The sequence below is a fragment of the Micropterus salmoides genome, unplaced genomic scaffold, assembly GCF_014851395.1.
Source record: "Micropterus salmoides isolate LMB-PRFRI ecotype aquatic unplaced genomic scaffold, ASM1485139v1 Ms_hic_scaffold_23, whole genome shotgun sequence".
NCBI lineage: Eukaryota > Metazoa > Chordata > Actinopteri > Centrarchiformes > Centrarchidae > Micropterus > Micropterus salmoides.
In genome coordinates this window covers 2383047-2397302 of record NW_024041484.1, presented here as the reverse complement: position 1 = coordinate 2397302, position 14256 = coordinate 2383047, and the positions used below count along the sequence as shown (strand labels likewise).

The 14256-nt window shown below is 39.8% G+C and overlaps 1 protein-coding gene across 3 annotated transcripts in view; it reads right to left on the bottom strand.

Moving 5' to 3' along the window:
- The window catches only part of arhgef39 (Rho guanine nucleotide exchange factor (GEF) 39), an 80747-nt gene that overhangs the window by 17018 nt on the left and 49473 nt on the right, over positions 1–14256 (bottom strand). For all 3 annotated transcript variants that reach the window (XM_038739040.1, XM_038739041.1, XM_038739042.1), the window contains one exon: positions 12554–12682. In XM_038739040.1, coding sequence (XP_038594968.1) covers positions 12554–12682 — 129 coding nt within the window. The remainder of the gene's footprint in view (positions 1–12553; positions 12683–14256) is intronic.

Sequence of the window (14256 nt, the reverse complement as noted above, 5' to 3'; positions counted from 1 at the left end):
CAGGACATGCGTGGTGACCTGGAGGGCAAAACAACGGACCAACACCACAACAGATTTTATTTGGATCACCTTTCAACTTAAGAAAAAGAAAGATATGCACACAAACTGTAAGTGTTGTGCACTACTGATCCATATAACATTACAGCATCTGCTGCCGCATTTCTACCGTTAAAAACCGCCAGATCTCTGCCACCGCTCAACTGCAGTAATGTTTACTTTTACCTTCTGGGGAATCCCTCACCTAACACAGCCTTGTCTCCTCCTCCATTAGTAGGCTTAAATCCGAAAGCACAACAACCATCCAGCATTTTGGCAACGCAAAAAGTAACAAACTCAAAGTAACAGTGCATCACTTGCATATTGGTTGGCAGGCAGCAGAAAATAACGTCTTTTTTGCCCTCCAAGGGAGCGTTTTCCTTGGAATGTGACGTCACGTGAAAACTAAGATGGTTGTGCTGCTCTGTGACTGCTGAATGAATGTATACATACACACGTATTCTTATGAATTGGCGCTATATAATTAAAATGAATTGAAATTAAATATCAGGGCTGTGTTGCTGCCTTTGTTTTCGGAATCTTCCCCATCTAGCATTAAATTATTTTATTTCCCATAAAGGGGGACTCCTGAACTACCAAGTCTCTTGGGGGACTTGCAAGAGACACATTTAAAGCCAAAACAAAACAATTGGTCAATTAGTTGATTGACAGAAAATGATGAGGTAACGTTTTTTTTTTTATGATAAATAATTCTTAATTAATCATTCTTTAAGAAAAAATAATAATAATTTGCCAGTGGCAGTTTTCTTTTCTTTAGGGGATCATTTTTATTTCAAACCAATATTAATTGCTTTCAATATAAAATTTCAGATTATAGGGCTGACCCGAATAGTTAAAGATTCGATGGGCGGGGCCTGACTGTCAGCGATATGGGGGTGCTCAACCTCTGATTTTACATAGAACTACCAGTTTTCTCCCAATAAGTTAACATAGGCCTACAGCCTATTACAATATACACTTCACTTTTAAGGCTGTAAATAAACGTGTAAAAAACATGAAACTTTCAATAAATGTTTTTAAGGTGCGTAAATAGAGCCACAATTGTAAACCTAACCCTGGGGCGTATGTGTAGGCGTAGCGCGCGCGCGTGTGTGTGAGTGAAGTGGTAAAGAGGAACACTTGCTGAAGAGACGGAGCTGTTGTGCTGTGTGTGTGTGTGTGTGTGTGTGTGTGTGTGAGTGAGTGAGTGAGTGAGTGAGTGAGTGAGTGAGTGAGTGAGTGAGTGAGTGAGTGAGAGAGAGAGAGAGAGAGAGCTATGAACTATAAGCTTCAGTTTACAGTGTAAGTTGAATGATTAGAGACTGCCACTCTGCAGCTTCTTAAGATTACCAGTCGACTATAGGCAGGACCTGATGATTCTGATTCGACTATGTAAACCCTTAGTCAGGGACAGCCCTAAATGTGTATTAAGATTGCTTGTTTAATCTAACCCACAGTCCAAAACCAAATATATTCAGTTTGCACTCATTTATGACAAATAAATGCTTCAAATCCTCACATTTTAGAAGTTGAAACCAGCAAATGTTTGAGATTTTTATTTGACAAATGATTAATTTTCTATCAATTGACAATTAATTATTCAACTAATCATCGCAGCTCTAGATTCTTGGTCTTGATATCTAAAGCAAATCATTTAAATATGTCAATACTTGGGCACTGGGAAATTGTGATGGCCATTTTTCACCATTTTCTTACACAATTGACGAATACCAAACAATTCATTGAGAAAATATTTGGCAAATTAATTGATGATAAAAATAACTGAAGGTAACTGTGGTGGAAATATCTGACATTCAGTCCCTAATGTTGCTCATGCTCTAAAATCACTGTATGCTACATTTCCCATAGAGTTGCGAAGTGGGAGATGTTTCAGGCACCCCTGGATAACATCCAATCACCAAAATAAAAAAATTCTATTACGTGCGTTGCTAAAAGCAGGTGGAAGCTAAAGATTACAGTGTTGAGAAAACTGGTTTTACAATCTGCAGCTTAAAGAATTTAACTTTTGGATTCTGGGTCTTTACATCCAAAAACCAGGGTGCTGTGTTTTGTTCACCAATTCAAGAATGAAAACTTTTGATTCAATTCAATACTGATCTTTGACTTGCTTCTTTTCCATAGCGATGGCGGGCAAGGTTCATGGGTATTGTATTTAGAGCCACCCACCATCCAAACTGATGTGATTTCAAAGGACAGAAGTTGAAATAATTAAGACTGGTGGTCAAAATATAAATCATCTTCATAATCAAGGAGGATCCCATGTGTCAACGTTAACGAAGAAATTGTTTAAAGATATATATTTTTTAAATGCAACAAGAAAATTGACAAAAATGCTTACAGAACCAGCAGCTCATCTCACTTTGCACCTCTATAAAACAGCCAACAGCATCATTTCATTAAATACTGCATGCCTGTTAAATGCCCATGATAATCGGTGTGATATTATCAGCTGATATGAGTTAATTGCAGATAAATCGGCATCGATGTTAATAACAGCCGATAAATTACATTTAAAAAGGAACCTTATGAGTGTTGTCATTGCATAGTTTGTCCACCAGAGGGCGCGCTGCAACTTCCCTGTGGCAATCCACCACAAAACACAGCAATCAGCTGACCTAATCAGATTTTAAAATCTTGAAATATCAAAATCAGTATCAGTCTTAAAAATCCGATACTGGTTGGACTCTAATGCTCACATCTTTTAAACAATTGGGTTATAAATTTGTGCACTCAAACATTGTACATCTGTTTTCAGAAACTGAGTGGTGGTGTGGATAAAAATACCTAGCATTTTGGCAGTGTAATTGCAGACAACAATGCACTAGCATAAGTGCTCACGAGGGTATGTTGGCTACAGAGTATATTCGATGTAGAAGTATAAATTGGCCTTTAAAGTACAACTGAAATCACATTTAGTCATCCGTATTTGTAGTCAAAAATAACATCAGCATGTTTTTTAAAATGTATTGTTAATAGCTTTTTATTAATAAAAAAAAGAAATAATGTCTTTGGGGAAATATCAGAAATGCTCCTTGTCTCAGCCAGCTGGACAGGTGTGCTGGCATTGTGAATAAGAGATATAATAAACAAACTTGCACTGTAGCCTACAAGTCATGGACAGACAGCATGTCATTAGTGAAGAGTAAGGACCACACCAGTATTTAAGTGACATTTGCATCTATGTTTACATGCTGTTTAATGGGCAGCACCTGAGCAGCTAATTAGCTTTCTAGCGTGCAAACTAGAATTAGAAAAACTAGATTTTCCCCTGGTGAATGTTTGTTTGGTCACTTGTTCAACAGGCTATGGTGCAGGTCAAGATGTTAGTTCATGTTTGCAAGTCAGATAAGGAGACTTTAGCAGGAAAGCTAATGTGGGTTGTTCTTCAAAGTCTGTGGCTCTTGTGTTATGTAGCAGGCTGCTTGATTTTTTTCATAGGCCAATAGGCTATTTAAGAACATTTGGTTCTACATAGATTGATAAAAGAACAGTATTCTTTCTAATTAATAGTAAACTAGGTTTTTAACAAGAGAGAAAGAGAAAATGCAATTTAATATCAGTCACACTTCAATAAATACATATATAATTTTTTGTTATCACAGAATGATAAGTTTTCTTTGTGCATGAGCAGTAATGTATTACATGTTTGCTCAAGCACCAGAATGCTGTCAGTGTCCAGTGTGGTGAAACTGATGCATTTCAGTAGACAAAGTATAGTGATTATCCAGATGTGCTGGCATCTCCTTCTGATGCTTTCACTATATAAATGATATATCTGACCGGGAAGTGTATGCTAAAGGTCTCCATCTACATGGACAGTCATGTGTCTTAATAAATGACAACTACTATCTGTTGAAACAAATAAAAGTGAATTCATGTACTTACTGTTTGTTTTTAAAAATGTTTCAGTATTAATTAAACTAAATTCAATTCTACTTTGAAAAACCAAACTATTTTTCCTCAAGATTGATCAGATAACCCGTATCAGATCCCCTGACAGACACAGTTGACAGAGTAGAGACACTGGATATGCTCTCTGAGGAGGTGTCTCTTTGTGGACCAGGTTCTCTTAAGGCCCCCTGCCTACATCTGACCATCCACAGTGCTTTGAGGATGCAATAGGTTCAAAGAGTAGGAAGTGCCAAGCACTCCTCTCCATGTCCAGGCCTTTCAGCTTCCCTTGTCAAAGAGCACCTCTGCTCTACTACAAAGTATTTTGAGCTGGACCAGGTAGGGGGGCTTAGGAAGGTGGGGCAAGAAATAAAGATTGATCTACAAAGGGTCCTGCTCCCCCTGATGTGTTTGAGGCCAGAGGAATAACAGAGCAGAGGGCAGCCACTGTGGCAGAATGAAGGCAAGTCAGGTTTGGCCTCGATGAATTTGGAAGAGTCAACAGGCTTCTATCACTTAGTTTATGACAGCAGAGATGCTCACAAGTCTTTGAGCTAGAGTCCAAGTCAAGTCTCAAGTCTCTGAGCAAGAGTCCAAGTGAAGTCTCAAGTCTCTGAGCAAGAGTCCAAGTTTACGTACTGCGGTAAGCGTGTCGACTCATTTCCGTTTCCGGTGCTTGTGTGTTGGCAGCGTGTTGTGCTGCTCTCGCTAAATACCAGTTACATTTGTTAGATTACAGCGGCTAACTGTCCGCTAAACACTTATTCTTACAGTAATTTTGCCTAAGCACTCACAGTTCTTTCCATCTTTTAGTGACTGCTGTTCAATCTCATAGTTGTTCAAAAATATTGGTAGCTAACGCTACAGTACTTTAGCTTAGCCGTTAGTGATGGCTTCTCCTTCTCCCTCTCGCTCTCCTACTTTCTCCTGCTCGGGGTGTCAGATGTTCAGTTACTCTTCTGCCTCCTTTAGCGGTAACGGTACGTGTAATAAGTGTAGTATATTTGTAGACAGAGAGACGAGGCTCAGTGATTTAGAAGTCCGGCTTTGCACCTTGGTAGATCGGTCTTTAGCTACTGTAGCTAGCCAGTCCCTGGTAGTCGGTGCGAAACGGCCTGAGTTAGCCTGTGGTAGCCCTCCCCCGGGATTTCCTGAGCAGCCAGGAAGGGGTGGCTGGGTGACTGTCTGAAGGAGGAAGCATTCAAAGCCCACGGGTCATTACCAACCTGTTCACGTTTCTAACAGATTTTCCCCACTCAGCGACACACCCGCTAAGAAACCAACTCTAATCATTGGCAGCTCCATTTTGAGAAACGTGAAGTTAGCGAAGCCAGCGGCCATAGTTAAGTGCATCCCTGGGGCCAGAGCGGGCGACATCGAGATGTGAGACAGTCCGTACTCTGAATTCTTATCTGAATTTGCAGAGTTTTTGTCAACTTTAGTCCTTAAAACAGACAAAGTTATTATTGTAGGGGATTTTAATATTCATGTGGACGTTGAGAATGACAGCTTCAGTACTGCGTTTATCTCTCTGGTAGATTCCATTGGCTTCTCTCAGAGTGTTCATGAACCGACTCGCTGTTTTAACCACACCCTCGACCTTGTTTTGGTATATGGTATTGAAATTGAACATTTAGTGGTGTTCCCACAGAATCCCTCTTTATCCGACCACTGTTTGATAACGTTTGAGTTGGTATTGCTGAACTACACGACTTGATAATGAATTTAGAGCTGACGGAATTGCATCCTTAAATTTAGCTACAGCACTATCAGACAGACATCTTGTATAGAAATTTCTATACAAGATCATCTTGTTGATAGTGCTGCAGGCTCGCTGAGAATGACACTCGACTCTGTAGCCCCTCTAAAAAAGAAAATAATCAAACAAAGACGGTTAGCTCCATGGTATAATACTGAAACTCGCAAATTAAAGCAAATATCGCGGAAACTTGGGTTGGCGTTCCACCAGACTGGAAAATTCACGTTTAATTTGGCAAGACAGTCTTAAAACTTATAGGAAGGCCCTCCATAATGCCAGAGCAGCGTACTACTCGTCATTAATAGAGGAAAATAGGAACAACCCCAAGTTTCTTTTCAGCACTGTAGCCAGGCTGACAGAGAGTCACAGCTCTATTGAGCCAAGTATTCCCATAGCTCTCAGTAGTTACGACTTCACGAGCTTCTTTAATGATAAAATTCTAACTATTAGAAAAAAAATTCACCAAGACCTGCCCTCAACTGGCACCAACTTATCTCTAAACTCAGGAACCTTAGAAACAGCTGTAGAACCAGATATATGTTTAGACTGCTTTGCTTCCCTCAATCTTTACCAACTAACTTCAATAATTTCTTCATCTTGATTCTATCTTTTCATGTGACAACACTGAAGAAACAACACTTTGCTACAATGTAAAGTAGTGAGTGTACAGCTAGTATAACAGTGTAAATTTGCTGTCCCCTCAAAATAACACATCACACAGCCTTTAATGTCTAAACTGCTGGCAACAAAAGTGAGTATACCCCTAAGTGAGAATTCCAAAATTGGCCAAACTGAGCAGATCTTTGAGGATTGGCCAATAAGAGTTTTACTACCCATGTTCATTATTGTTTGTGGCACAAGACATATTGAATCAGTGTATTTCTGATTCTGTATGTGGATTTAAAAATTCAGGAAATGTTTCCTTTTTAATTTAGTTACTTAAAACGAATACACAATTCATGAACAACTAATATAAAATCTGAGCTGAGTCATTATTAAATCACAGCTGAATCGAATCACTGCATATGATGTTTTGTTACAAATTGGTCTGTATGTATGTGCGTATCTTGATTTGTATTGAATAGTCTAAGATGGAAAGAAACACATCCTTACTGTAGATCTGCTCATTTGATTAATTGTTTAATCTAAGGCATGTTAGAACGTTGTAAAAAAACAACAACACATTTTTGTAAGATGACAACTCCAAAATGCTTGTTTTGTCTGAACACCCCAAAAATGTACAAATTTACGGTATTAAAAACAGAGAAAAGCAGCAAATCATCACGCTGGAATGAAAAAATACTGCCACTTTTTGGGTGGATTAACTTACAAATCGTCTAAATGTTTTAGAACTAAAAATGAGAAAGACGATTCTACTGTGTAGGATGGGCATGTTTAAAGGACACGGAAAAACAATACGTTTTTGTTAAACTTACAATAATGCGTACTTTAATAAGTTAGTCTGATTGACCACACCTCAGAAAAACATGCATACATAGAAATGACATAAGACTAGAAACTAGAAAAATAGCATTTCCTGCAGAAAACGCATGTGAATGCTGACATTAAATAAAATAAGTCTTAAAAGCTCAAATGCATTGCACTTATAAATCTGGAATTTGAAGTAAAGAGATAAGAAGTGAATTGCGTTGCTAAAAAAACTGGAAGCTAAAGTGTTACATGAAAAGACCCAGAATTTAAGACCTATTTTATTTCCATACTGTCAAAAAAAGTGCTAAGGATATGGAGGAAAATCTGAGTCCCAGAATTACTCGCACAGTAATCGTGTATACAGAGCCGGTCATGACCTCAATGGGGCCCTCTTACCTGGCTTGTAAGCTTTACAAACAATTTGCCATTGCTGAATAGTCACACCTGACACCACAGTGCTCTCACTACAATCCTCCCTCCTCTAAAACAGTCTGATTCTGCAATTAGCCTGAATTGAGTGGACACGTCATCTAGACTTGTCTTTAGGGTACGAAAAATCCAGGGCTGGTTTGAATGGACCTCTGCGCACTAACTCAGCCCTCATAAAGTCTGTGTTGACTTGCGGCCAATCTGCTGGGTCATTTGGTGGAGCAGCAACTGTTCCAGTAGGGTCTGAGCAGCTTGGACCTGATGCTGGCTGTACATCTCTGTTTGAGGCTGCCTGTATTTTACCAGGGTCTGTGTGACCTGCTAAAGACGCCTGGACTGGGTCTGTGCCATTACTGGTTGAGGCTGGATGTGGATCAACTGTGCTTGTACTGGCTGACTGGCTAGAGTCCAGCACCTACTCTAATACTTCTACATTATACTTTTTTGTTCACTGTAACTTTTTCTTGCATATTGGCACTTCTCACAAGCAGCCAGCACTCTTCTCTGCCCCCTCAATATCAGGTTCTTTGGGTGATTCATAAATAAACTGCATTACCCAGGGGGCACTACGGTATGCTCACCTGTTCCCGTTCCCGTTAGTTGTCTAAATGGGGCGGGACAAAAAATGTTACATTACGTGTTACAGCACATTTTTAAATGTTGAACTCATTGTTATGCATGAATTGTTGTGATTATGGACAAGTTAGTACTTAGCATTAGCACATTAGAGACTACCTACCAATGCAGACAATTTTTCTTGCACAAGAATTTAATGAAAGAACAAAACCTACAAAAATTTTAAATGTTGCTTGTGTATTGCTGTAGTTTAGGGCTGCACCTTAAATTAATTCATATAGAGACTATTTTTCAAATCAATTAATCCAACGATAATTTTTTCGATTAGTCGATTAATCGAAAGATTAATTTATTTTTGATTATTCTAAACAGGGTTTCTGAAGGTTTCACCTGGTCAAATTTAAGACTTTTCTGGATCTTTTTAAGACCATTATGAATGAAATTTAAGACCTACATCACCATTTAAAAAAAAAAAAAGAAATCGTACAAAGGAAATGCAGTCACAAAATTACTTGCAGAGTAAATAAATGTATTCCAATGTAACAGTACTGAACACAGATTAGTTGGAAAAAAAAACAAACATACAAAACATATTAGCATGAGGGGTGTGAGTGAATGAGTGTGTGTGTGTTTCCTGCGCACTACATTAATCTGTAATCTAGTTTCCTTTTTTTTCGTAAAAGCAAATGAATTTAGGTGGGGGTTTGGTGGTCACCCCCAATAAAGAAATATGTAATTCCACACATTTTGGAACATTATTATTACCACATCTGCAAGTAATAAATTGGAAAGTCTAGAGCAGATTTTGAATAAACCACACCCCAAAAACTAAACTTGCTAAAGAAGTCTACTGGTTTTGAATTATAACCATTAGATCTGGGAAAAATTCATTTGGTTAGTTTTAGGGCTGGGAAAGTTAACTCGTTATTATCGCGTTAAAGCATTAATTAATTAACGCCGACAATTATTTTATCTCATGTTAACACATTTTTTAAAATTATTATTTTGAAAGTCTGTTTCTCACTGGCTCTGAATACACATCCAGTCAAACCCTGGGTCACAGGAGGGGCGGGATGTTGATCAGCCTGTAAATCAGCCACCCAAACAAGCAGCAGAAGGAGGCTTCAGCAGACTACGCTGGATGCAGCGAGTGGGAGAAGTAGATAAACAAAAGCAAGACAAGCGATCAAACACCACAGAGAAGTGGAGAGCTGCACACTGCAGGCTCCTTAGTTTTGGGGAAGATGTCGGTCTGAGGAACGTTCTTAAAGTCACAACGTAGTCGCTTGGCCCTGCCGGGTTGCTCTGCGCTCCACAGATGAACAGGAGAAAAGCGCTCGGCGAGTAAACGGCAGGCACTCTATGGAGAGTAACCATGGCAACGGCTTCTGTGCGTTACACAGCTGTAGCCTGTTTAACTTAAGTTAAAATTATAGGCTTCATAACTTTACCTGATAGGCCTTCATCTAGTTTTCTCTGCCATGCGAATTCCCTCCTGTTGACGTTCTATTTAGGAAAATTTAGGACAGTTCAACTTCGGCGGCGGGCGTGTGCGTGAGGCGAGTACCTCACCTCACTCTAACAGGGACACTTGCTACTGAACAGACTGTTTCTGCTGCACCCTGATAAAAGAAAAATGTTTCTGCTGATACCTGATCAGAAAAATAACACAAGAATACTGGACTCTGATGGTAACTTGTTTTAACAAGCTAGATAAAAGGTAATTCCCTGGCAGTGGCAAATACCTTTGGTTTATATTTGATTACATTAATGTTGAAGTTGAGATTTACAAGAAATATTTTATTGCTACTGTGTAAAGGGAATACTGCTGGTTAAAAACCACCTTATTTGTTTTAAGCGTTTGCAAACCACATGTTATTGCACTTTTGTGTACATAGCAGTACATTTAAACTAAGTGCGCAATACACTACTTTAGAATTCATTATTCAATTTTGCACAAGACCATGCCATTAATCTCAATTAAAAATTGTAATTGTTGCCCAACATGTTAGTTTAGATGCCCTCCACAATGATTTTACATTCATGGCGCAGCACCAAGCAGTTTTGAGCCTCAACACCTTATAATGGCAGGGAAAACCCTGTTAACACCTCAGAATCATTACAGATAGGATTGTTAATGTCTGTCCTTTCATCACTTCCCAGGAAACTAAAAAGACGTTTACTTTTGGCCTCAGGTGAAGATGCCAACCATGGTCGTTCAGACCCGGGTGGCTCCAACGACCATAACAACCGTGGTTACAACGTCCAGGAGCACTAACGAAACAGTGGTATCAATCATTTAGACAACGGCCCCACAGAGGTTAAATAGCTGAGTTTCCCTACAAGTCAGTCAGTCAGAACTGAAGAAGTCTGTCGGATGAGGGACGAAACACCTTCAAGTATCTTAAACAAAGTCCAGTTGTACTTGATTTTTACCTTCTTTGGATAACTGTGACAACACACAGACTGTTACAGAATGCTTTTTTCAATCTGTTACAGTCTGTGTGTAAGCATTTTCCCACTCATAAATGGCTGTGAAATAAACAAAAAATAAAACTACATCTGCATTCACCATTCACACACATTCAATCACAGAGCATAAGCGCTCAAACAGAAACTAACATTCACACACATTCATACACTGGTGGAACAGCCGCCAGAGGGGTTCAGTTCAGGTGACATGAATGAGCCGGGGATTGAACTGCCACAGTTGTAACATGGGGAAGATGAAGAAACATTAACAAAATCTATTTTAAGTGACTACTACTAAACAGAAACACGCTCCTCGTGCTGATAATTCTAATAAACCATGCTTGTGTGGAGAAAAAGTAAGCTGGATTAGTGGTGCTGACTTGCTGCTGTCTCGACTGTGTGCTCCAGGTGTTGTATGATGATGTATAAACAGTGAAAAGGGAGTTCCTACACTAGCGATGATGTCACCCACTCTAGCTGCGAAGATTCCATCCAATACACGCTCATTATGAACTCAGAAAAGGATTGAGAAAAGCCAAAAACAAATAATTAGAAAAAATATCAAAAAGCGAATACAGAGTTAATAGTTGAAAGTTTGGCAACTAGTTAAAACTTAAAAATAAGGCTGTAGATTAAATTATTAGGATTTGAAGATTCATCCATTGAAAAAAATGAGTGAAGCAAAAAACGTATGGAAGAACAATAATAAAAAGAATAATAAACATTTGAATAACGAAAATGGGAATGCTGCTGAATCAGCATTCACAGTTCTGTAAAGTCAAAAAAAAAAAAGTATGTGAAATGTACGTGAAACAAGACAAAAAATGTGAGACATCTTTGTTTTAAATTGAAAGAACAGGCAGACAGACAAATTTGTGGGCTTCCAGGGGAACAGGCTGACTGTCTGCTGTATCGATGTCCCATTGATTCAGGCTTTGTGTCTCAAAATCACCCCCCTCATCTCCTACAGAGCTACTTAATATGTTTGAGAGGCTCCGACGCTTCTCATCTATAAAAGGCAGAGCTTTTCTTTTACCCATATTAGAGGTGGTGTTGGTGCGGAGGAAGGAGAATGAGTTGGTGTGGGGTTGCGGGGTGGGGTGCTGCTGCTGCTGCTGCTCTGAAGTCTGCCTGGTGGGACCGGAGCTTTATTGGCTGGAAAGGAAGCCGGCGGAGTTGCAAGGGCCTGAGAACTTGGATGAGAGGAAGCTTTTGAAACTTCCCACATCGGCATTAGAGAGATGAGCTGCTATTCAGCGCTCACTCCCAGTCTACATGAACACATCCACAAATACACACATAAAACAAGCCTGCATATCCAACACAAACACACACACACACACACACACACACACACACACACACACACACACACGGCTTTGTGCACACATGCATTCACTCATATCCAAACACACACACACTTCCTTTTTATCTGCTGGTCCACAAGATGAGGCTGGGCTCTAATTGGTCCTGGGGGAGATTGGCAGGGTGAGCAGAGCAACAAGGAGGCCAGACAAACAACAGGAGGGAGAGTTGCAGGAAGAAAAGGGCCACCGCTTCATAAGTAGAGAGGTAACCACAATGGAAGAGGGGAAATAAATGAGTGAGAGGGAAGGCAGGATGAATGGGGAAAAGCACATTCACTCGCTAATAGTTAGCAGAACTGCTCTATTAATATAGTGTGCTCAGTGTAATATGCAAAACACTTTAGTTTCCTGCAGAAAGTCCATTGAATTCCATTGATTAAAAGCAATCCAAGCGAGTACCTTGAGAATGTCTCCATACTTAACTGATCTCCCTTGAGTTTATCTGTACCTCTTTTGCTCCCCCCACTATGTGTCCCAAAGGACATACAGCAATAGATGCAGAAAGAGGTAGAGAGGAGATGGAGGTGGTTCTTGGAGGAGATCATAGGAATATGTGATCAGAGGTTCCTACCTGCAGCCAACACCTTTGTCTTTCGCCCTTTCAGCAGTTTCTGCACCCGGCAAAGCTGCAGGTGGTTCTCGTGGCACCGGGTATTGTTCTGGATACGCTGGGACACCTCACAAATCGCAGTCACCGCCTCTACAGAACACACACAAACATTTGTAGCATCCTTCATCATACATGTGAAGACAATCATTAATGAAATCCTTTCTGAGCAATAAAATACTATTTTTGATATTAGACTATTGTGGGCAAAGTTACAAATCACCTTGCGACAAACACAAACATATATATATTATATATACACACACATACAGACACACACACACAGTATACGTATGTGTGTATACGTACATACGTATACATTATTTGAGAAGTTAAGTTAATCCTGCTTCCTCACAAACCTCCCTCTACGCACTTTTCTGAGCACACCCCTGATGTTCTGAGCCAACAGTAGCTTCTAAATGACACTAACGATAAAATTACATTCACCTTGAGAGAAAAGGAAAGTCCAAAACACATATGATGGTTTATAATGCTAATCTCACGTCTTTGTTTTAGATCAGATCTGATTTTTTTTCTTCAGGATTTAGATGCCCGGGCTCCTAAGCTGAGGACCATTTGTTTACAGTATACAGGCCTTTCTCACTGGTAGGTCTCACATGTGATAGATATCTTTTGGAGATTTTGATACCCTACAAGCCTGAGCAGCTGAAGATCCTCAGGCACAGCTCTTTTGCTTCTTTGGGCCCAGGTTAAAGACTGAAGATGGCTGGGCTTTAGCCATCAGCGTGGGGCTGATTCTTTAAAATGACCTCTCAGCATTTTTGCAGCTTGGTAATCAAATGGTAATAGCAGGGTTAATGTTAAAAACTCTTTGCGTCGATGCTTCGTTTAATCCACATAACTATACAGCACACTGTTCCGCACAGACATTTATTACTGTCGCGCTTATGCTGTGCGAACACGACGTGATTATGATGCCGCTATTTGCAAAGTGGAGGAACAGAGAGAGAAAATAGTGAGGGATGAAGAAGAAAGTGTCCAAAGTATGGGATTATTTCCCGCTAAAACAAAACAACAACTGTAATGTCACAGTCCGTCCACCGTAAAACGAAACTTATGTCGCCTAAGTTACCAACAGCACGACGGCACCTGATCAGAAAGCAGCCGGTGTTCTGCCAGCGGACCACAGACAAGGTAACAGTAACTTTAGCATTTAACTGAAGTCATGATTGATTGTTGAGTTGAAGCCAAAGTAAGCCGCAGTCCTCACAGTCAGCTGCAGCTTAGTATAACTTGTATAGCACTCGTGTGATGTCTGTGTTGGTAAAGCAGTTGTCTGGTTGTTGGTCTGATGTTTGCTGTATGACACACAATGAATTTCCGATAATAAATATCTATCATCCATGTCAGCCAGCCCTAAACAAAATGTGGAAAAGTGAAGCGCTGTGAATACTTTCCGGATGCACTGCATGCGTGTGTATTATTATTAACAGATGCAACATGATTGCCCTTATTGACATTAAACTTGGATTACTTATTTCAAAGTGGATAATTCTATTATTCATATTATAAGTGTTAAGTGTCTTACAGCAACTGATGAGGCCAAGTTTTCAACCATGGGAGAAAGAATAAAATTGGTCACAAACATAAATGCTCAGACAGTGGCCTTTATGCCCTCTGAAACCTGGTTGTTAGTGACCTTTCAA